This window comes from Apodemus sylvaticus, chromosome 2 (assembly GCF_947179515.1).
Source record: "Apodemus sylvaticus chromosome 2, mApoSyl1.1, whole genome shotgun sequence".
Classification (NCBI taxonomy): domain Eukaryota; kingdom Metazoa; phylum Chordata; class Mammalia; order Rodentia; family Muridae; genus Apodemus; species Apodemus sylvaticus.
Genome location: NC_067473.1, coordinates 25,413,265 through 25,438,215, shown reverse-complemented (window position 1 = coordinate 25,438,215; position 24,951 = coordinate 25,413,265). Strand labels below are relative to the sequence as shown.

Below are 24,951 nucleotides of genomic sequence, written 5' to 3'. Positions count from 1 at the left end.
ACTGCTCCCAGACCCTAGCTTAGCTCCCTGCTGTTTCCAGGCTCCTCCCTGTCCCTTCAAGGCTCTGGGCATTGAGGAGGCAAAGAATTCTTGGTGCAACCTCTTGACGTTGTTGACTGCTAAGTCACCCTAGAGAACAAAGTCGCATAAAGAAAGTTAAGATTTTACAGTTTTGTGTTTGCCCTGTATTCGTAGCTGCTCTCAGCAGCAGGTTGGACTAGTCTGAGCAGTTAATGATTCAAACTCTTGACCAAGTAATTTATGTCTAATAAAATATCTCCATGAGGGGGTGGGGGTCGGGGGAGGGGGTGAGGGGAAAAACGGATCAATTGGCATTCTACTATATTCTTAACTTCACTTGAACCAGCACTATTTTATGGAAATGCTGTCTTTATTCCACGGGATGGTCTTAGCTTCTTTGTCAAAGATCAAGTGACCATAGGTGTGTGGGTTCAATTCTGGGTCATCAATTCTATTCCATTGAACTACTGGCCTGTGCCTGTTCCAATGTCATGCAGTTTTTGTCAATATTGCTCTATAGCATAGTTTGAGGCCAGGGATAGTGATTCCACCAGTAGTTCTTTTATTGTTGAGAATAGTTTTCATTATCTCTGTGTGTGTGTGTGTGTGTGTGTGTGTGTGTGTTATTACAAATGAATCTGAGAAATTCTCTTTCTAACTCTGAAAATTGACTTGGAATTTTGATGGGGTTTGCATTAAGCCTGTAAATTGCAAGATTGTGAGATGTCAGTTTACTCGGTCAATCATGCCGATCCTCAAGCTTGGGACGTTTTTCCATCTTTTAGTTCTTTGATTTCTTTCTTCAGGGATTTGAAGTTCTTGCCAAACAGATTTTTCACTTGCTTCATTAGAGGTTTAGAGTCATAACAAGATATTTTATATTATTTGTGACTATTGTGAAAGGTATAATTTCCCTAATATCTTAATCAGCCTATTTATACTTTGAGTAGAGGAATGGCTGATGATTTGGAAGAATTAATTTTACATCCAGCCACTTTGCTGAAGTTGCAGGATCTCTCTGGTAGAAATTATGGGGTCCCTTTAGTATACTATCATATCAACTGAAAAGAGTGATATTTTGACTTCTTCCTTTCCAATTTGTATCCTCTTGTCCTCCTTGTGTTGTCTTACTGCTCTAGCTAGAACTTCAAGTACTATTTTGAATAGGTAGGGCCTTGCCTTGTCCCTGATTTTAATGGGATTGCTTTGAGCTTTTACCCATTTAGTTTGATGTTGTCTCTTGGTTTGCTGTTTATTGCTTTTCTTATATTTAGGTATGAAGCTTGAATTCCTGATCTCTCCAATACTTTTAACATGAATGGGTGTTGTCTTTTTCCAGTGCTTTTTCAGTATTTAATGAGATAATCATGTGATTATTATTTTTGAGTTTGTTTATAGAGTGGATTACATTGATGGATTCCCATACATTGAACCATCCCTGCATTCCTGGATGAAGCCTACTTAATCAAGGTGAGTGATTGTTTTGATGTGGTCCTGGATTCAGTTTGTGAGAATTTTATTGAGTATTTTTGCATTGATATTCATAACTGAAATTGGTCTGAAGTTTTCTTTCTTTTTTGGTTCTGTTTATAGTTTTGGAATCAGTATAAATGTGTCTTCATAGACTGAATTCAGTGATGTTCCTTTTGTTTCTGTTGTTTGAAAGCATTTGATGAGTATTGGTAGTAGATCTTCTTTGAAGTTCTGATAGAATTCTGCACTAAAATCATCTGTCCCCGGATATTTTTGCTTGCAGGACTTCTAATGACTGCTTCTATTTCTTTGCAGGGGTGTGGTGCTATATAGATGGTTTATCCTGATTTAATTTTAGTAAGTGGTATCTGTCGAGAAAAATTATCTATTTCATCTAGATTTTCCACTTTTGTTGAATACATTCCTTTTTAGTAGAATCTGAATCTGAGTAGATTTTTTTTTTGTATTTACCCAGTTTCTGTTGTTATTTCTTCCATTTCATTTCTTATTTTGTTAATTTGAATAGTGTTTCTATGCCCTCTAGTTATTCTGGCTAAGGATTTATCTGTCTTGTTGATTTTCTCAAAGAACCAGCTTTTCGTTTTGTTGATTCTTGGTATAATTCTGTTTCTTTCTCCTTGATTGATTTTCATCCTGAATTTCATTATTTCCTGCCATCTACTCCTCTTGAGTGTGTTTGCTTCTTTTTGTTCTAGAGCTTTCAGATGATCAGTTAAGCTGCTAGAGTAAGATCTCTCTAATTTCTTTATGGAGGAACTCAGGGCTATGATTTTCCTCTTTGCATTTCTTAAAGTCCTTAAAGTTCCTATTCATCCTACTACTAAGTTATAAAAATTCATGTTGGAGTGGGCTTCAGGAACAGCTTAGCTGCTAAGACCACAGGTTGTTTCTAGTAGAAGACATGAGTTTAGTTCCCAGAACCAGTTTCAGGGAATCTGCTGCCTCTTCTGATCTTTGTGTGCACTAGGTCCCATATGCAGTGTACATATATACATACATACAGGTGAACACTCATACACATAAAAAGTAAAAATAGAAATACAACTTGGTGCTGGCCATGGTGGAACATGCCTATGATTCCAGCATTTGTGAGGCAGAGGCAATGGATCTCAGTGTTTCAGGCCAGCCAGGGCTACAGGGTATTGAGACCCTGCCTCCAAAACTAAACAAGTTGGGAATAAAAGGCAATGGGGTAGGGGACAAAAGATGTTCACTGATAATGAGTCTTTTGCTAATTCAAGTGTGATTTTGCCATTTACTCCTCTTGGATGTATTTGCTTCTTTTTGTTCTAGAGCTTTCAGGTGTACTGTCCAGCTTCTAGTGTATGCTCTCTTCAGTTTCGTTATGGATGCATTCAGAGCTTTGAGTGTTCATCTTAGCACTGCATTCATTGTGTCCCATAAGTTTGGGGATGTTGTGTCATCATCTTCATTAAATTCTAAAATGTTTCCTTATTTCTTCCTTGACCAAGTTATCATCAAGTAGGGTATAGTTCAGCTTACACGTGTATGTGGGATTTCTGTTGTTTTTGTTGCCATTGAAGACCAGCCTTAGACTGTGGTGATCTAATAGGATACATGGAATTATTTCAATTTTCTTGTATCAGGTGTACCTTGTTTTGTGATCGAGAGGATGGTCAACTTTGGAGCAGGTGCCATGAGGTGCTGAGAAGATATATTCTTCTGGTTTATGATAAAATATTCTTTTGATATCTATTATAACAAGGTCAATAACTGCTGTTAGTTTCATTCTGTATCTGTTTATTTTGGGTTTCCATGATCTGTCCAATGATGAGGATGTGGTGTTGAAGTCTCCCACTATTATTGTGTGAGATGCAATGCATGATTTGAGCTTTAGTAAAGTTTATTTTATGAATGTGGGTGCCTATTCATTTGTAACATAGATGTTCACCCAGGAAAATTTAGAGTTGCAGTTTGAGAAGCTTTGTTTTTGTCTTGCTTTAATCTGGTACTTTCTCAGTATGACATTTTTAAAATGGTGGTATATATATATATATCTTGTGATATTAGATGCCTGTGATTTACATCTTTTGATTTTATAGGGGATTACACTTTAGAGATTGTGTGTATGTAAGAAGAGACTTTGAATTTTGGACTTTTAACATTTTTGAACCTCTTATGATCTATGGGACCTCTTAGTTGGATTAAGAATATTTTCTGTTATTTTATGGATTGGTATGGCCACAATAGACTCATCCATTTGATCAAGCTTATGTTAGCCAGGGAGTGGAAGGTGTGGTTTCAATAAGCTTGAGCAAGGCAATACCACTGTTAAAAGTTGTGGCCTCCTTGGCGTAGGTGTGTGACAGTGGGATTGGTAGACAATCTTCTGTTTGCATGCAGAAGACACAGCTCCTTCTCACAGCTCCTCCAGTGCCATACCATCTTGGACTATGCTCTACTCTCAATGATGATAATGGACTGAACCTTTGAACCTGTCACCCAGCCCCAATTAAATGTTGCCTCTTATAACAAAGTGGCTTTGGTTGTTGTGTCTTTTCACAGTAAAGGAAAACCTAACTAGGACACTGGGCTTTTTGTCTATCCATATGAACAGAAGAAGGGCTCTATCAAGACCTGTAATTAATTGTGTTGGGATTTTGATAGGAATGTATTGTATCTGTAAGTTGCTTTCCCTCAGATGTCCATTTTCTCTATGGTAATCCTTGTTAACACTGACCATGGGAGCTCTTTCCTACTCATGATAATTTTTTCCAGATTTTTCTTTGTATGGTTCTCTTTGTTTCTACTTGATTGATTTCAGCCCTGAGTTTGATGATTTCCTGTTTTCTACTGCTCCTGGGTGAACTAACTTTTTTGTTCCAGGCCATTCAGGTGTGTCCTTAAGGTGCTAATGTATGCTCTTTCCAGTTTCTTTTTGGAGACACTCAGGGCTATGAGTTTTCCTCTTAGCACTCCTTTCATTGTGTCCCACAATTTGGGTATGTTGTGCCTCTATTTTCTTTAAATTCTAAGCAGTCTTTGATTTCTTTATTTCTTCCTTGACCAAGGTGTCATTGAGTATTGTTCAGCTTCTCTGTGTATGTGGGCTTTCTGTTGTTTTTGTTGCTATTGAGGACAACTCTTACTCCATAGTGATCTGATAGGAGGTATGGGATTATTTTGATCTTCTTATATCTGTTGAGGTATGTCTTGTGACCAATTATTTGGTCGATTTTGGAGAAAGTATCATGAGGTGCTGAGAAAAATATATATTCTTTTGCTTTAGGATAAAATGTTCTCTCTATATATATCTGTTAAATCCAATTGGTCCAAAACTTCAGTTTGTTTCACTGTGTCCCTGTTTAGGTTCTGCTTTCCTGATGAGTTCATTGTGGAGAGTGGTGTGTTGAAGTCACCCACAACTATTGTGTCAGGTGCAATGTGTGATTTGAACTTTAGTAAAGATTCTTTGACAAATGAGGCTGCACTTGCATTTGGAGCATAGATTTGAAAATTTTGTCTTATAGGTCGTTCATTGCTTGCATAAATTTATACCAAGATACAGTTTATTAATTCTGGGTAATGTATGTTGTGGCTTGCCTAATATTTTCAGCTTCTTTATCCTTTCAATAAAAACAGCTACTGACTTTTTTAAGTTCATTATGAATCAAGAGACTTTCCCTGTAGGTGTTTATTAGGTATAGTTCTTTTGTACATCTTTACGAATCAGTTAAATATACTATCCTATCATGTGTAAATAGCAATATTTTGACATTGTCCTTTACCTTTTGTATGCCCTTGATGTCATTTTGTTGTCTGATGGCTCAAGGTAGAAATTCATGGGCTATATTAAATAGATAGTAGCTGCAGTCTCCATTCTAATAGAGTTCTATATTTTAGGAGTAGGAGAATACCTGACAGCATGGAGAGAGTATGTCAGTGATTACATCCTAAAGTGTGTATCCATGGGAGAAGACACATTATTCATACAAAAGACCATTGCCTTGTATACCCTAGTGGGCTTTGAAATCAGTCTGTAGCCAGGTTTCCTGGGGCTTACAGAGATCCATCTGTGGTTGTGAGGTCTATGTCTACAGGATAGGACAGAAAACCTGAATAAGTAATATGGTCTCAAAAGTGAGGAGTTACAAATAAATTTTTATTCATCAGAAATACATTTCAAAAACAGGCTTTTAAAGATAATTACTATAAACAGTGAAAAGCATAAGGAAAAACAGCAATAACAATAATATATAATATCCAATAACATAACAAGTAACAAAACAGCCAAAAACCAAACAGCAACCAAAATTCTAACAGTAAATTATATGAACCAGAGTTCTCTCACAGCACCTTCAGTAACAGGGACATACAGTCTGTTTCTTCTCTTGGGCATGTGGTGACAGGGCAGTCACCTCAGTTCTCCCCCAAGGGGTGTTGTTTGTACAGGAAAGGGAATAAATTCCTGAATTGATTGGCTCACTGGCTAGGTAGTTAGTGCCTATTCAACCTGAGGAGTTCAATTATGTGGTAGAAGACTCATCCAAGGAATTTTGTGGCTGTTGAGGATGGAGCTCATCAGGGGCTTCCTGAAGTGGTAACTCATTCTGCAGGAGGCCCTCTTCCTGGGCTGTGGAAATTTCAGCTCTTGCTACACTCTCTGCATCCTAGAAGAGGAAGGCAGTTATTAAGACAGAGGTTTGTTGGGAACCTAAATGTCAGCTGTCAGGCTGCTGCCTCTCAACATCTCACCAGGAATGTTATCGTTGATCTTTTAACTGACACCATTGCTGTTATAACTGCAGGCACAGCAAAATATCCAGCAACATTAACCTATTACATGGGCTGACAAGCTGCTACTCATTTTTATCAGGGCACACCAAGAAATGAGCAATTGGAAGAGACCTCACTGGGTTACAGGAGGAAAGGAAAATGCTACATGCCACAAAGATCAAAGACAAGGAGAATAACCTATTTCTTACTAGTGTTTGAATTTTAACCCCGCAAGTTGCTTCCCACTTGGGAAGTCACATGACCCTTGTGTGACCTCTGTCAAAGGACCTAGAACTTACTCAAAGCTCTGCAAAGCAGCCCACTTATCATGAGCAGGTATAGGAATGCTGCATGATATTGATCTATCACCCTAACTGGTCTTCAGAATAAAGAGGAGTAGAAAGGCATACTTGCCATATTTCAGCTTATCTCAAGAGGTTCACAACCCAGAATGTGCATAGCCCTAGCAATGACCAAGTACATTCCATGAGGTGGGTGGCTGCTTGGGACTGTGCATTAGAATGGTGCTGTGTGAAAGCAAAGATGGACGCAGTGGGAAAATGTTATCAGTCAGTATAAGCCAGGCTGAGCTGCTTGTACCTACCTGATTTTGTTGGCCCTGGAAGATGCTGGTCTTGTCCTGTTCATCTTTATCATTCAGGTTCAAGTCAATCAGGTATTGCTGAATGATGGTCCAATCAGCATGTACTTCCTTGTTCTCCTGCTTCAGTGTAACCAATCTCTTATTCATAATGTTTTTCTGCATCAGGAGCCGGCTGTGCAGGTTGCTAGAGACACAATCTTCATGGTAAGATCCTGCAGGCTCCTCCTCCCATTCCTATATCAAGGTCCCATTAACCCCACCAGGACCTAGGTTCCCAGGAATACCTAATGCAATACTTCTCAATACATTCTTGAGAGGTAACCAAACAGAGAATAGCAACTTGAGGAAGAAATAAATGATTGTTGCAGCCCAAACACCAATAAGGTTGCACGTCTCTCCAAAGAACTCAGTATCTGAAACTATCCATGACAGCCCAATGCATTTCAGCAACATCAATTAGTAGGTTGCAGATACCCTCAGTGCAGTCAGTAGAATCAAGAGGAGGGCATTGTATCCTTTTGTTAGATCACATTTAGCTCTGTAAAACCATGCCTGAGTCCCTCAGACCTAGAACTGTACCATAACCCTCTCATGATCTGAATCACTCTTCTAATGAGAGGATCCTGATGATGCCTGGACAATGTTAGGATGAGTAACAGTCTCTTACAGACTTTGAAACTGACAGGAGAAGTCCCAAGGCACACTGATGACTAAAAGGCAGAAGGGATAGAATCAGACCTGCAGACTCTCCAGTCCAGGAACAAAGGAAGTCAGAAATGGCCATTCCTCACCTGGTGACCTCCATGAACAGTACTTACCGATAGAAGTTAATTTCCTTCTTGAGATCCTGGAAGGTCTGTTTGGCCTCAATATTCTCCTTCTCTAAGGTGTGTAGAAATGTCATAATCTCCTTCTCCTTTAACTTCAATTTTTCATATAACGGATTTGGTGTGTAGTATGGCCTGTCCCCAGGAAGATAGAACTCCATGAACATGTGCTTTTTTTAAAACAACTTTTCAGAAACCAAGACACATACACATCTACGTATTTTATTTATTTATTTATTTATTTATTTATTTATTTATTTATATTTATATTTATATATTTTTTGTATTTTTGAGATAAGGTTTCTCTGTGTAGCCCTGGCTGTCCTGCAACTCACTGTGTAGACAAGGCTGGCCTCAAACTCAGAAATCCATCTGCCACTGCCTCCCAAATGCTGGGAATACAGGTGTGTGCTACCATTGCCTGGCTGAAAATGTGTTTCTTTTTTTTTTATTTGATATATTTTTTTATTTACATTTCAAATGTTTTCCCCTTTTCTGGCTTACAACTCCTCAAAAGTCCCATAAGCCCTCTTCCCTCCCCCTACTCCCTCATCCACCACTTCCCACTTCCCTGTTCTGGTATTGCCCCATACTGCTACTGCTTTCCATAACCAGGGTCCTCTCCTCTGTTCTAAGAACACATGAACACAGACTGGGTCTTGAACTCCCAGCACAGGAAGGTCAATTCCTGGATTCTACATGCTGGGATATTTTTCATCTTTGAAAACTTTTTATCCTTTCCCAAGGACAGCATAAGCTATGTATCCAGATAGAGGGTGCCCTGGCTCCCTTTGTTTACTCATTAGCTCTGGAGGGGCAGTCTAGCCACTTGTGCTCTCAATAGCCTAGGCCACAGGTCGTTGCCAACTAGACACCTGTGATTATATTTTCCCTGTTTTGACAACACGGATTATAATTCCTGGATAACTAACACTTCAGAGGCAGACATTACATATAATTCTTGAGATGAGACCAGACATAACCAATGCTTTATAATCTGCCCAAGAGGTGCAACTGTTTACATAAATGTGCCCATAAAGAGAAGGAACAGTGCTATTTAATGTGGGGGCTCCCAGACATCAGGACTCACATCACCTTGAAATTGCATGTAAATCCGCAGTCCAGTACACAGACCACAAGATTCCAAAGTGTGGAGGTAAATATAAACATATGAAATAGAAGCACTTGTATGTACACATGGAAGCAAACAGACTCATAGACTGGCACACACACATTAGGAGAAAAGGACACAGGGCAAGAGAATGAGAAATAAAGACAGAGACAGAACTAGAGAGAACAGAATGAGAATCAGCAGAAATGTTTGCAATATTACTGTCTCAGAGTACCCTGGATGTCACAGATCCCTGAATTTAAAAGAGTAGAGAGAAATATAAACATGCAAAAAATTAATTCACAAGAGACACCACAATCATGTGCACACACATATGCATACACACAGAAACAGATATACACACATGTGTACACACATGTAAGGGAAAAAAGAGACAGAGTAACAGAAAGAGAGAGAGTGAATCAGAGACAGAAACAGAGAAAACACAATGAGATGCATGCAACATTACAGTCTCAGGGTATAAGTCACTCAGAGAAAGAGGAACAGGCAGAGCCACAGGCATCTAGTCAAGCACTGAGATGAACAATGTGGGACCACGCCCTCCCATTTGCATCTAGCAGTTTACAGCACTCAGTCACCTGCCAGTCCAGTACAAACACTCAAAACAAAATCTCAGCTCCTAGAACCTCACAAAAGCACCTCCTTTCAAGGGCTTTCCAAAAGCACTCTGGGAACTCACTGACCATTGCCTCTATCCCTGAATTCTTCACTCAGACCACAAGTCCCACTTTTGACCTGGAGGAAGCAGAAGAGTCCATTTCCCATCTTACTCCTGACCAAGCTTCAGGTTCTGCCTCTCCTCTAAGAGGAGTTTAGGGACATGAGGTTTGAGCCAGGGATATCATGAAGATACACCTTCCTATGATCAACTGCCTTAAAAAGACAAGTGTGGCATTGACTCCAGATGAACACCACAGCATTTGGAGCAATGCATACCTCTTGTTCATGGCTCCCTCTGTGACATAGATCAAGCGATCTCTCAGCTCATTTCTCTCTTGGGTAACAAGCTGCAGCTCTCTGGTCAGCCTCTCCTCTTCCTCCTTGGCCTGCTTCTTGCTCAGGAGAGTTACAGGGGATGATGTTGGCCTGCCAGCCCCTGTAGGTAAGAACACAAGTGAACTTAAATGTTGGGAATGCATAGAGTGTAGACAGTCTACTCTGAGGCCTATAAAGTAGACCACAGGCCTAGAACCCAGTGACACCACACAGAGTTTCGTCCAGGCTTTATATGCATCCTCAGTGGATCTCAGTTCTCCCATCACTCTATAGAGACTAGGAGATGTAAGCAGACATGTGTGTCTTCTGTCTCCCTATATATTCTTATGATGACCACAGAGATGGCTTCTCCTGGCTTATTAACAAATGCACAGAGTGCAACTTGGCTTCAGAGTCCTTAGTCCTATTGTTTTACAAGTCACACTGTAAATTCACTATTCACAAGTACTTGAGTGCTGTATGATGTTCAGATCTCCTATCCTGTTACTCTAGGCCCAGGAAATGGCCTTAAAACATCCTGCAGGGGGAGAACACACTGATCTATTTCCTCTATTGAAACAACAAGCACTCCAGAACTGGCTACAGGATGGAATGCCTGTCTGGGTTTACCAACTCTGATAGGTCTTTGGTTACAGTACAATTATTCCTGCCACCCACAACCAGTGGGAAAGCTAAGGTGGGAACTTTGAGGGAGAGGAAGTCAGAGTAGTTCTTAGAAGAGGAGATTATCAGCAGCTGCACAAATCTCTCCCTGGCACTATTGTCAGAGAAGCTGAAGCTAGAAGCATGGTAGTGAAGGCAATGATGCCCTTCCCTAAATTGGTGTAGGTTAGATCCTCTGTGACTCCTGATGCTCTCATTCTGTCCCCAAGTAACAACCACAATACTCAGTGAACGTGAAGAATTGGAATTTGCTAGAAAGGCCAGCTCGGGCCACCCTGCCAGGAAGCTCAATATCCACTTCCCAGTACTTACTCCACATTCTCCATGACCACCTCCTTTGTCCTTCATTACTCTCAGATGAAAGGCCAGCTCCCTTCCTCCTCTCTCTAGTCTCTCTCCCATCCACATTGGTTCTCCGAAATAATTTTCTGAGTCGAGCAAACATGTCTATCAGTGTATCCTCTAGACACTGACTGAGAAACCTCAATGCTCTGCTGTTGCTACAACACTGGTGACATCACAGCTCATGCCAAGAACTCTCTGGAAGATTATAGAATGTTCAAGAAGGGACTGCTGATGTCATGGGTTACATACAGCCCTTGGCTCCCTGATAATGTTCTCCCTGTACTGAACATGAAGCTTAAGTGCTCTTTCCTGAAGACTCTCCTGGGGCATAGCCACTGAGCCCATCTTCCTTCCAAGGCCATGGTTTACTCTGGACTTAATTGCCATCACTTCAGTAATCCCTGTGTTTCTCACTGAGGGTTTCCTTTTCAAACCCTTCTCAGAAATGTCTCATCCTATCTCAAATTTTCCTCATCAGCAATATAAACCTTTAAACTGTACTGAGAAATAACTCCAGTTCTAAAGTGCAGGCAAAAGATCTCTTGTCTTTGGTACAGGTGCATGAAATTACATCCAGGCAGAGCCTGCAGGGCAGGTTAATATGTGGATGTGTGTTAGGGGCTACACTCATGATATCTTGTGCTTAGATTTTTTAAAGCTGCCCCAAGATGACTTAACAGAGAGAGATACAGTAGGGAGTGAGAGAGAGAGAGAGAGAGAGAGAGAGAGAGAGAGAGAGAGAGAGAGAGAGAGAGAGAGAGAGTTGCAGTCCTCATGGTTCTGGCAAGAGTCTGGAGATCAGTTGACAGAGGAAAGTAAAATATTGGAGCCACCAATGTAAAGGCCCTCAGGAAGAGTCTCATTTCTGCACCAGTGTCACCAAAGGAGGATTGCTTATTGCCCTCTATAATCTATAAAATGAGATTATGTCAAAACAAAATAAAATAGTCAAAATTGGTAAGGATGTATGAAAATATAATAGATGTAGGTTAGTGCACAGAGCAAGGGCCTAACATCTTTTGCTTGGGTTCATGATCAGCCCCACAAACCAGAAAAACACCTATCTCAAATAAATAGGGATGGATTAATGAATGTAGACCATAATACTGATTGAACAGGACCACATATCAGATTTTGGGAGCTGATCCACGGCTACAAACATTTATATTCATAAACTTCTAAAGCAAAAAAACATAATCAAACAAACAAACAAACAGAAAACCCAAAATACATGTAGCTTCTATGAAGTTGTAGGAAGTGTCCAATGCTCATTTCTGATTAGGTCATTTTACATATAAGAGTGTATATTGACTATTAATTTAATGGGTCCTATGTAAATTTTGTTGAACATTATAAGTTTAACAAATATCATAAAGAACATAAGAGTATGTGTCAACATGACCTTCCTCTGGGACAAGTTACTTTTCTATGTCAGTGATTTGGCAGGCACATTATAGCAGTAATCGAACTAGGGAGCTGACATAGAACAAAATGTCTGCAGCTACACTGGTGGGTACACACCTCAGCATTAGAAAACCCAGGTCTCTGTCAGTGACTAGTCCTGTCCTACCATTCCTAGGAGCCCCACTTGTAAGCCAAACAACAGTAAAGTGGAAGCAGGATTGTCTGAGGTGAAGGTTAGCCTGGGAGGCCAGGTAGAGGATGAGATGGAATTTTTAAGACTCAGTTTCAGAGAAAACAGTAAAACACACCCTCCATTCAATGCCTCACCTACCAATCTTTGTCTATTTTAATGAACTTACCATTTTCTCTCTGCAAGTGTTTCTAGCTGGGAAGTTGGAGAAGGGGAAATGTTCTTTCTTTTCTAAGGATTGTGTTCTCTCTTTCCTGGGTTCACATTAAGAAATGAAGAAGGTTTATGGGACATATGGGGAGGGGGGATCTGGGTCAGGGGAAATCATTTGGAATGTAAACAAAGAATATAGAAAATAAAAATGTTTTAAAAAAAGAAATAATGAGAGTGGGTATCACTATCTGGACAACTGAGTATTATCCACTGCTGCTAGCATGATACAGTGCAGTTACAATCTCTAGCTTTCCTGAGTGCCACTGCCACATCACCACATATCAAGTGCTGAGGCCAAAACCCAGTGAACTTTTCGAGGGACTTGACAGACACCATCAGAGATACTACACTTCCTTGCCCTGAGAGTAAATCAAGCAGACACAATGTGAACTTAGTGGGATATTTAACCATACATGTTTGTCCCACCCCCACATTTCTGCATTCAATCCAGGGCAGAGTTCATGTACCTCTCTCCTAGCTTTATCTTGATATACTTCCCTAGTACCCACATATTTTATAGATTTGGGTGTAGTCAAGCAATTGCTGCCCTCAGTAAGATGTGAAGAGTATCAATGTCAAGTGGCCACACTGTATTTGCTTCTACATGTACATTTGTTGAAAATGGAGCATAAGTGAGGAGTGGGACACCAGCACTGGTTCCTGGCCTTTGTGTGCCTAGACTGGTTCACAGGGAAGTTGGAAGGACAGTTTGGGATCCCCTGCAGGGACAGAGTGAGGTGCAATTGTCACTGAGAAGGCTGAGCAACACTGCTCAGGCCCCTCCTTCAGGTAACAAACACCTTTTCTGTTCTCCTTCCAAGGAGCACCTGTTGATACCATAGAACTTGTATAAACATGGTAAGGTTATGCAGAAATTTTTCCTAATGATACATTTTTTTCAGATCATTTTTTGTGCCATAGCATAACTGTAGCAAATTTGTCACTTGCTATCCATCTATTTCATACTGTTGTTGTAACATGCCTACATGATCTTCATGTAAAACAAAAGCAAAAAATCTTGATTCAGACCAGGTTCATGCTGTCCATGTACCATATTATATGCTGTATGTTGTGAGGATTTTAATCAGGAAATTCCACATCTATATCCTTCACCTAGAACCCATCAAATTCAAGGTCAATATGCAGTATTATGTCTAAAATGGCTTGAGTCAGGGCCCTTTGCTTGTATGATGGTGCTCCCCCACCCACGCACCTTCTCCTCCCCTACTGCTGCAGCACTCCACTCCACTGGGGCATCAATCTTCCATGGAACTAAGGGCTTCCCACCTGTTGAGACAAGGCCATTCCCTGCTGCATTGTCTCCTGCTCATGTTTGAGCTGTTGCCCTCATTGGTCCATCGTGGTGGGTGTATTCATCAAACCATCCCTGTTTAACTTAATTCAGTGTTCCTGTGGATTGTTGGGTGACCCCTGGACACCAACCCTTCCCTTCAGCAGCACCTAGGACAATGAGCCAAGATCAGGAATGGTGATATCTTGGTCTAAAATATGTGACATGAGGGATGGATAATTAATCACTTGTGTTAAGGATCAGGAGTCTCCTTGGTGCTTTTTAGGTCCTTGTTGGTCATGTGCAAACAGTTTCAAGAGTCCAGTTCTGATTTTCCTTGGGATCATCATGTTCCCATCATGATTTCTATAGCAGATAGTACATTGCTAACTTATGTTGCAGTGTATTCGTTTACATTGTAAACCCCAAGATTGTGTCATTTACAGGATACATTTTTTATTGTGTATCTCAGACCTAGCACAGACCTTTAACCAAAGAGCTTTCTGTTTACTGGAAACAAGTACTTTATTGTCCTTTGGCTTAGCCCAAGTAGACACCTTTATTGCAGGGCAAACAAATGTCAACTCCAGGGCAAGAGGTAGAGCAAGGAACCAGTTGAAATGGAATCAGTATAACAAAACAAAATTAAGATCTTTAAGTTGAAAGATATATAAAACAGTGTGGAGAGGGATAAAGAATGCTTTCCTTCTGGGAGGTCAGTGGGGTATAAAGTCAGGTGAGGGCTTTCCCTGCCTCTCTGACCTGGCAGGTTTTTGCCCCAGCATCTGGCTCCTGAGTCTTCACTGTTAAAATTAAATGGCTGGCATATGTGTATTGTTTTAAATGTATTTATTAATCATTCCATTCGAATAAATCCAAAATGATATACCACTTCCTGGTTATGTCTCCAAAAACCCCTCAAACCACATCTTCCCTTTCTCCCTCCCCTTTGCCTGTATGAGGGCCTCCCCCACTCACCCTTTCCTGCCCTACAGATTCAGCATCCCACTACCCTGGGGCATCATTCCTCCACAGGACTAAGGGCCTCTCCTCCCATTGCTGTCAGGCAGGACCATCCTCTGCTACAATGTATCTGGAGCTAAAGATCTCTCCCTGTACACTCCTCTGTGTATGGTCTACTCACTGGGAACATTGGGTGATCCTGGCAATAGATGTTGTTCTTCCAGTGGGGTTTCAATTCCCCTTGAACCTTCAGCTTTTCCCCTAGCTTCCTCACCAGTTTCCCTGACCTCCGTCTAATGTGTGGCACCAAGGGTAAGTTGCCTGCTGGACTTCCCTAAGAACCTTCACAAGAGGTTCCTGTCTGCAAACATCTTTTGACCACACCATCAGTGTCTGGTTGGTGTCTGCAATTATGATGGATCCCCAGGTAGGGCAGTCCCTGTATGCCCCTTCCTTCTGTCTCTGCTCCATTTGTTGTCCTTGTTCTTCCTTTGCTGAGGAACATTTATGGGTTAAAATTTCAAAATGAGTGTGTGGCATCATCCCTTTAAGGAGGAGGGGGTCTTAGGGTTGTTTAACTGTGTGGAGGTGTACCTATCCCCTGGAGGTGGTCTCTACAGGTTCTATTTCTACTTTCTCTGGACATTAGGACTAACGTCCTCCCCCTTGGGTCCTGGGAACCTCACGTTTCCCTGGTGTCTGTGTCCCTCACATCGCTAACCCAGTTCCTCATCCCCCCTGCTACACACTTTTGTTCCATTTCCAGACCCTCTTTACTTCTCTCCTATCCTCTCCAGTACCTAATACTGCCCCTTATTTCCTCATTCACCTCTCTCTCTCCCAGGTCTCCTCTACCTCCACCTCCCACCATCATCCTGTTATCCCCTCAATCCAGGACTGAAGCAGCCATGCCCTGGTCTCCCTTCCTTCTAAGGTCCATAGTGTCTGTGGGTTGTATCATGGACATTGTGAACTTTATGACAAATATCAACTTTTCAGTAAACAAATTCCATGTGTGTTCCTTTGTGTCTGGGTTACCTCACTCAGGACATTTTCTAGATCATCCATTTGCCTGCAAATTGTATGAAGTAATTGGTTTTTTAATAGCTTAGTAGTACTCCATTCTGTAACCATATTTTCTGTATCCATTCTTCCATAGAGGGGCATCTGGGTTCTTTCTGGCTTCTGATTATTATGAATAAGGCTGCTATGAACATAGTGGAATATGTGTCCTTTTTATATGTCAATACATTTTGTCCAATCAGAAGTGATATAGCTGGGTCTTCAGCTAAAACCATTTTCAGTTTTCTTTGGAACCACCAGATTGATTTCTTCTTATTCCAAGTGGAATCCACTGTTGACTTTGGAAGCATCCTTGTGATTTAAGAAGCATGAGTAGTCTGCTCAGGAGGAAGTAGTGGGAAAGATTACTAAGATGATCAATACTAGAAACACGTTTTGGTTGGCCTTAAGCTGTGCACATGCTCACACCTCTGTGCATCAGGCTTTTATTTGAGAGCTTCTTTCTCGGACAGCTCTGGAACTATTCTATTGGAGACTTGCATCTATTACTGGGAGCCTCAGATGCACACCCCGGGATGCCAGGGTGTTACAGTCTACATCTGCAGATGGCCTTCATCCTCCCTGGAAGCCTGTCCTAAAGGAAATGGAATCACACTTCACCAGCGGGATTTGGAGCAGGAGCAACTTCCTGATGGATGGTTTCCTCCCATAGAATCTTTAAAATAGAGTTGCTTCATATTTGTCAGTTTTTTTCTTTTAACTGAAAGAAAAGACACAGGATATATTTTTTCAAGACTCACTTTGTGAATTTATATGCTTGTGGTGTTAACATGAGACAGTTTATTACATATTCAATTTAGAGACAAGTTGGAATGTTTAAATTTTTTCTCTAACAATTTAGCATACAGCAAATGACTTGCCCTTATCTCTTAAAGGATCCAAAAGTGCTTTCTCAAGCTGACAGAATAAACAAGGAATATTATGTTTATGGGACAATAAATTATTGACCATAAATAACATTTTCTCATTATTAGCTATTTGAGACAAACCCTGAAGTGCCTAGAATTGAATTTGTAAAGCCAGTCTTCGTCTTCCCCTCCGCCCCTCAGCTGGCCAGGTGAGTGAAAGCCTCTGGACAGCAGTGGTGAAGGTGGACACAGCCTGAGGGAGAGGTGGGCAGGGCAGAGCCTGCCCAGGGAGGGCCTTGCCAGCTGAGGGGTGTCCATGGCGAGCCGGCCTCAATGGGGCGTGACCGAGCCCTGTGGAAGGCCATGTCCAGGTAGTGCAAACCCTCAGATCCTGCTTGCTGCCTGTAGAGGCCTTAGACCATGAGCACCAGGCAGGCACAGTGCGAACCTCAGAGCTCCAGGCCCAGTGGCACCGCTGAGACATCAATGCTGAGCTATGGCGGCTTCTCAAGATACTGCTGATGGGCACAGGCTAGAGCAGCAAGTCCACCTTCCTCAAGCAGATGCACATCATCCATGGCCTCGAGTTCGATCCGAAGGACCTGCTGGAGTTCCTCTACACCATCCATCTTCAACAACTTCCTTAAGAGTACTTTGATTTCTTCAGTTCCTCAATTGAGGCTTTCGTCTCAGAAGATTCTAGCTGTGGTCCTGAGAATTGAGACCCTCATGCCAGAACAGACAGGGCGGTATGCACTGGCTGCAAACTTGATGGGGAGGCTCAAGGGTGCTTGTAGACCCTCGGGACAAGCTCAGCATTCCCTGGCAGCACTCCGAGAAGGAGAAGCAGGGATGTTTCTGATGGCCTTGAGAACAAGGCAGGCCTGCCTGTGGAGCCTGCCACCTTCCAGCTCCTTGTGCCAGTGCTGCGTGCACTCTGGAGAGACTCGGGGATCAGGGAAGCCTTCAGCCGCAGAAGCGAGTTACAGCTGGGTGAATCAGTGAAGTACTTCCTGGATAACTTAGATTGGATTGGCCAGCTGAACTACTTCCCCAGTAAACAAGACATCCTGCTGGCTAGAAAGGCCACCAAGGGAATTGTGGAACTTGACTCTGTTATAAAGAAAATCTCATTTAAGATGGTGGATGTGGGCAGCCAGAGGTTGCAGCGCCAGAAGTGGTTCCAGTGCTTCCCTGGGATCACATCCATCCTGTTCATGGAGTCCTCCAGTGAGTACAACCAGGTCCTCATGGAGGTGAGGCACACCAGCTGGCTGGTGGAGTCCGTGAACATCTTCTAGACCATCATCAACAACAAGCTCTTCTTCAATGTTTCTATCATCCTCTTCCTCAACAAGATAGACCTCCTCATGGAGAAGGTGAAGTCGGTGAGTATTGAGAAGCTCTTCCCAGATTTCAAGGGTGACCCCGCATGGCTGGAGGATGTCAGCACTACCTAGTGCAGTGCTTTGACAGGAAGCTCAAGAACTGAGCAACCCCTGTTCCCCCACTTCACCACTGCCATAGACACCTGTCGCCTGCCTGGACCTGCAGTGGGCGAATCAAATCCACACCATCCAATACCTGGCCCAAGAGAGCTGGACTACCAGCCCCACCAGGGAGCTCTGGGCAAGAGGACGTGGGAGTGTCAGTTGTAGGACTGAATCCTGAATGGTGCAACTACTGAATCCAAGCCATCATTCTGGTGTTGATCTGTAAAACCTGGGAACACAGCTTTCTCCCTCCTCCCAGAAACTCCTCCTTGCTGACACAACTTAACCAGGGTTCAGGTGTTTACAGTCATACACCTGTGCTCCCATTAATGACAGAAACACAACCCCAGCTGGTCTTGCAGACGACTCTTCCCTCTGACATTCAGGTTCTCACTAAGACACACTAACTCGGAGGCTTGGCCTCACATTCGGCTGTAGAGGGGCAAATGATGCAGCTAAGCTCAGAGTGGCCAAGCTCAGGCCTCAGTGCCACCTACCAAAGTGTACACACTGCCTTTAAGACCATTCCAATGCCTTCTGAGTTCCTGTGCTCAGGCATATCAAGATGAGCAAAGAGGCTGGGTCTGGGGTTCATACTTCCTCCTGTAGAGAACAGGTGGGAGCTGTGACCCTGCCTTAGTGCCCCATGGCTCCATGCCCAGCGTGCCGCAGTGTGGGAAGGTAGCCTCTGAAGCAGCTCTGGCCAGCCTGTGCACACATAGTGGTGCTCTCTACTCCTTCTCCTGTCCCTCCACAGCCCATGGCAAAGATGCATAACGAAGTGGCCTTGTAGGTTGTCTTACTTGATGGTGGCCTGTAGTGTACCCTATCCTGGGCTCTGAAAGTGGCCAGAGATGCTCTGTAGGTCCAGAGCATCTTCAGTCTTGGCTTCTTTTTTTTCTTAGTTTTTCTGAGACAGGGTTTCTCTGTGTAGCCCTGGCTGTCCTGGAATTCACTCTGTAGACTAGGCTGGCCTTGAACTCAGAAATCCACCTGCCTCTGCCTCCCAAAATGCTGGGATTACAGGCATGCACCACCACTGGCTGGCTCCAGTCTTGTCTCCTTGGTGGGCCCCAGCCACTCACCATTCAGGAGCAGCCCTGGGCTCTGCACACCATCCTCACCATTGCCTTCACACAGCATGCTCTGCTCACAGAGTGTCTGGCAAGCTGCTTTCTGTCACTGTGCACACAAAGCCAGTTGGCACCCTTCTAGCCCTGGTCCATGAGTGTGCAGAAGGCCATGCTACCTGCTTCACAAGTCGTCACAAGCCGAGGGGATGTTGCCAGATTATTATGATTGACCAGCAACCTTTCAGGGATCCTTGTGGGTTTCAAGTCCACACACAGGGAGCAGCCCTCTCCAGGTGCCCCTTGTATCTCTCAGTGCTGAGGCTCAAAACAGACACAACTTGTTCCCAGCTGCTGCTGGGTCACAGTGACCTAGGGGAATGTGGGGTTGCCAGGGAGAGCGCTGTCCTCTGATAGCCTGCACATATGTACCAGTCTCTGAAAGCTGGCAGCATGTGAGTAGCAAGATGTGAACCTGCTTTAGGAGCCAATCAGAGGTTACCAACGAGAGCCAATGTGAGACTGTCAAGCAGATGCTAGTGCTTAGACACTATCCTTTCACCTTTCTTTCATCTTGAAAGAATGTGATCTGAGTTATAAATCACTTTGGAATTTATTGAAACTTCCTTTGTCACAGTTCTATGGTCACTAGATGAATGTACTATTTTCTTTTTTATATCCATGTGAGTGTGAAATTTCCATCTAACTAGGCAAGTTTAAATATTAATTGGGTTTCTCCACCTTCTCATTAGCTTCCTTTTTCCTGACATCGTTTTTCTGACACAGACAACATAGACTTGTCCTCTCTAACTTTCATTCATTGCTTCTTACTGTGCTGACATTTTTGCCCCTGTATTTACAGTGACTGCCACTGCCTTCAGATCTTGTTTATCTGCTACCAATTTCCCTTTTATCGATTGTTTTCAGGAAATAATTTATTTGGTCTGTGTCTGTTTCTGTCTCATATGCATGTGCGCACACACATGTGAAGACAGAGTCCATGTTGGGCTCCCTCTATAACGCCCATTTTCACTTTAGACGCAGGGTCCCATTTTGGAGCTGTAGCCTGCCATTTTAGCTAGAATGGCTGGCCAGAGAGCCCTTGGCATCCACAGTGTCTTTTTCTCCGTGGAGTTGTCATCATCATGCTGTCATGTTAAATCCATGCCTGTTTTAAAAATTATTCTGCCTTCTCTTGTCAGAAACTATATCTCAATAGTTTTGCTGCTTCCTATTTGTTCTTTAGCAAACAGGATACTTAGTGTTGTGTTACTGTTGGGTTTGATATTCATGTTGCTTCATGCATCTCTGGTGGATTGCTTTTAGCTTGTGTGTGTGTGTGTGTGTGTGTGTGTGCGCACGCGCGTGCGCGCGCGCGCGCATGTGTATGTGTGTGTTTTGAGTATATGTATGTGTGTCCCTGTGAGTATTTGCCACATGTGTTCAGTTGTACATGGAGTTCAGAGGAGGGCATCAGCCTCCTCAGAGCTGGACTTCGTTGTAAGCCAGCCGTGTGTGTGCTGGCAACTGAACTCAGGTCCTCTTTATTTGATGGGTCCCAGGTAAAGGTTTTTAGAACATTATAAAGTTAACAAACATCATACAGAGCACAACAGGATTAGATCACCATGACCTTGCTCTGAGTCAAGTTACTTTTTCTGTGTCAATTATTGCATATTTCAGCAACAATCTGAAATAGGGGGCTGACATGGAACAAAATGGCTGTAGCTATACTGGTAGGTACAGGCCTCAGCATTAGAAAACCCAGGTCTCTTTCATGACTAATGCTTTCCTAAGAGTCCTAGGAGGCCCTTGTGTAAGATTAGCCACATGTTATATTTTCCATATTCATTATTGAGATATTTGAACATCTTGTCATATAGGTCTTTTATTGCTTGCTTAGACTTATACTAAGATACATTTTTATTAATCCTGGGTATTGTAAGATGTGGCTTTCCTAATTCTTTTTAGCTTTTTATCATTTCAATAAAGACAGCTTCTTACATTTTTAAGTTCATTGTCTATCTAGAGAGTTTCCTGTAGGTGTTTATCAGCTGTAGTTCTATGGGACATCTTTAGGAATCACTTATGAATATTATCATATTATGTGCAAATAGCAGTTCTTTGAAATTTTCCTTTATCTTTTGTATCCCCCTGATGTAGTTTGGTTTTCTGATTGCTATAGGTAGATATTCATGGATTAAGTTGAATAGATAGGAGAAACCTTTTCCTGGCCTTGATTTTAGTGAAATACCTTTACGTTTCTCTCCACTGAATTTGATGTTTTCTATATACTTGATGATTATTGCTTGTATTATGTAGTTATGTGACTTGTATCCCTGTACTATAGGACTTTTAATATAACAGGGAGTTCAACTTTGTCAGTGATCTTTTCACCATCTAATAAGATGATCATGTGCTTATATATTTCAGTGTAGTTTTGTTAGATTGAATTGATGGATTTTCCTATATTGTACAATGCTGGCATTCTTGAAATGAAGACTACTTGACAATGGGAAGGGATATCTTTAGTGTGTTCCTGGATTCTGTATGCCTGTATTTCATTGACTATTTTTGCATCAATGTTCAAAATATAAAGTGGTCTGAATTCCCCATTCATGTTGAATCTTTGTGTTTTAGGTATCAGCTTACCATAGCTTCAGAGAATGAGGATGGCAATATTCCTTCTCTTTCTGTTCATTGGAATAGGTTGAAGAGTGTTGGCATTAACAGCTTTTTCAAACTGGTAGAATTAGGCGCAAAATTCATTTGGCCTTGCCCTGTTTATATTGGGAGCCTTTTGATGACAGTTACTATTTCCTTAGGGATTATAGGATTACTTAGTTCATTTTGCAGATCTTGGTTAAACTTGGGTAATTGGTATCTGTCTAGAACACTATTTCATATATATTTTCCAGATTAATGTATGCATCTGATAGTGTTTATCAAACAAACCACAAATTGTTGTGAGAACCCATAAGTGATTTTGAGACCCAGGCCACTTCCAAGTTCTAAGATGGTCAAAGAGACCCCACAATAAGATAAAACATGGTAGTGTGACCTAAGTCTAGGATCTGCTTGTTTCCAGTGTACTACTGATGACCCTGTCTCCATCAGGATCAGCTCATAAAAGCCAGAGGACCTAAGGTAGAGAGTAACTTAAGCCTCTATACCCTGATGTTCTATAGGTTGAGCTAAAAGCCCTGGTTTACCTCTAAATGTTTGTGGACCCACTTCACCACTTCCTCCATATTTTAATACTCTGACTAACCTATAGTGTCAGTTAGTCAGTTCCATTCAAAAACTAAAACAGTCACCTGGATGAAACTATATTCACTGTACTCACAGATCTTCTATGAAAAAAGTGCAGCTTTGCCTGTCCCTCTTAGGTTCCACATTTGCACAGTCATGCTCTCTATCAGAAACATGGCCACAGCAGCAGTCTCTACTCACTGTGGCTTCCCTTGAGCTTCCCACCAAAACTGCTGAGATTAAGATCTGTTTCTTGTTACCAAGATGTATTCATTATCCCATCACAGACTATAGGAGGCTAGTCTCAATTCTGAAGTTTACAGATATGTCTAGTCTACATTGTCATCCTAGATTAGAGGTGAAAACATTTTCAGTAAAATTGAAAAGAAGGGCTATTGGGGCATAAACCTGAAGACACAAAGAGCAGTGGTCCTATCAGAGACCAGCTTTGATGCTTGGCCCCACAAGACAATGAGCATGTGCAGCTAAATCCCCTGAACCTACACATCTCCTGAGATTTCTCCACTCAGTTGACCGTGATCCAGTCCATATAATACAGCACAAGTGATGTGGAAGGTAAAAAGCCACCCGCAGAAGATGTGGGGATGACTCACTGGTTAGAGCATCTACTGCACTCAGAAGACCCACAAGATATCTAACAATCATCTACAACATGGAAAGTTATTACTTCTTGTGTCATCTGACTGGACTTCACTAAGGAAGGGACACAGACCTACAGAAGTAAAAACACCCAATTCTAATAAATAATAAAAAGGAATCTAAACAGCAACAACAAAAACACTGAAAATATCTGGTCAATGATAAAATGTCTGGTCACCTATCATAAGTTACTTGCGGGCAAGTGTATACAAAGGCCACTATCTCTATTCTGTGATTATCACTTATGCTCTCTTGCAACAAAAGCTAAGGCACATGGCTCTGTGATTCTTCATTCCTTATGTATTCATTTGTGAATGTGGTAATTTTCCCAGCAGTTGTACATCAAGTGATAGTACATTACTCAATAACAGATACACAGGGCCAATAAGAAATGTGTGCAATAGAATGCTATATTTTAGGAGTAGAATACATGACAACAAGGATAAAGTATCACACATCATAAAGTGTTTATCCATGGGGGAAGCCACATTATCCATAAAAAAGGCCATTGTCTTGTATACCAAGGTAGGCTTTGAATTCAATCTGTAGCCCAGAAGTCCTGGAACTTACAGAGATTCATTTCTTCTTTTGAGTTCTGTGTCTACAGGACAGGATAGTATAAAAACTTGAATAAGGAACATGGTTTCAAAAACGATGACTATCTAAAAAATGTTTATTCATCAGAAATACATAAGAAAATGGGTTTGAAATGAAAATTACTATAAAAAGTGAAAAGCATAAACAAAAATTAAAAGCAATAACAATAATTTATAATATCCATAATATCAATATAATAATATTAATTTATAACATAACAAATAGCAAAGCAACAAAAAGCAAAACATCAACCAAAACTAACAGCCTGTTTCTTCTCTTGGATACAGACTGGCAGGTCAGTCACCTCAGTTCTCTCCCAAAGGGTGGTGTCAGCACAGGAAGTGAATAACATACTGAATTGCCTGGCTCACTGGCTAGGGAGTTAGGGCCTATTCTCCCTGAGGAACTGAATTATGTGTAAGAAGATTCCTCCAAGTTATTTTGTGGCTGTTGGTGTTGGAGATCAGCAGTGTCTTCCTGAAGTGGCAACTCATTCTGCAGGAGACTCTTTTCCTGGGCTGTGGAAATTTCAGCTCTTGCTACACTCTCTGCATCCTAGAAGAGGAAGGTAGTTATTAAGACAGAGGCTTGTTGGGAACCTAAATGTCAGCTGTCAGGCTGCTGCCTCTCAACATCTCAACAGGAATGTTATCGATGATCTTTTAACTGACACCATTGCTGTTATAAGTGCAGGCACAGCAAAACATCCAGCACCATTCACCAAATACATGGGCCTGAGAGCTGTTACTCAGACTTCTATCAGTGCATAACAAGAAATGGGCAATGAGAAGAGAGCTCACTGGGTTACAGGAAGAAGGGAAAATGCACAGATCAAAGACAAGGAGAAGAACATATTTTGTATTAGCATTTGGATTTTAACCCTACAAGATGCTTCCCACTGGGGAAGTCACATGACCCATGCATGACCTCTGTCATAGGACATAGAACTTGCTCAAAGCTCTGCAAAGCAGCCCAGCTAACATGAGCATGTGTAGGAATGTGGTGTGTTATTGATCTATCACCCTTACTACTCTTCAGATTAAAGAGGAGTAGTAAGGTATACTTGCC

The 24,951-nt window shown here is 41.9% G+C and overlaps 1 protein-coding gene and 1 pseudogene across 1 annotated transcript; one reads left to right on the top strand and one right to left on the bottom strand.

The window, feature by feature from the left end:
- Positions 1-6,002: 6,002 nt before the first annotated feature.
- Positions 6,003-11,206, bottom strand: LOC127677770 (disks large homolog 5-like). Its single transcript, XM_052172779.1, has 6 exons — positions 11,069-11,206; positions 10,787-10,982; positions 9,752-9,911; positions 7,675-7,818; positions 6,857-7,040; positions 6,003-6,146 (listed from the first exon to the last, which is right to left on the bottom strand). The coding sequence occupies exons 1-6, from the start codon at positions 11,204-11,206 to the stop codon at positions 6,003-6,005; spliced, it is 966 nt and encodes a 321-aa protein (XP_052028739.1).
- Positions 11,207-17,359: 6,153 nt separating this feature from the next.
- On the top strand, positions 17,360-18,469 carry LOC127677769 (guanine nucleotide-binding protein subunit alpha-12-like; annotated as a pseudogene).
- Positions 18,470-24,951: the final 6,482 nt, after the last annotated feature.

What these genes read in the sequence shown, in the direction of transcription:
- LOC127677770 (XM_052172779.1), bottom strand. Translation starts at nt 11,206, where the DNA reads ATGGCAATTAAGTCCAGAGTAAACCATGGCCTTGGAAGGAAGATGGGC. An exon ending in TTATCAGGGAGCCAAGGGCT is followed by an intron (nt 10,983 to 11,068) that starts GTATGTAACCCA and finishes TGATGTCACCAG; the next exon opens with TGTTGTAGCAACAGCAGAGC. An exon ending in GTGGTCATGGAGAATGTGGA is followed by an intron (nt 9,912 to 10,786) that starts GTAAGTACTGGG and finishes TCTTACCTACAG; the next exon opens with GGGCTGGCAGGCCAACATCA.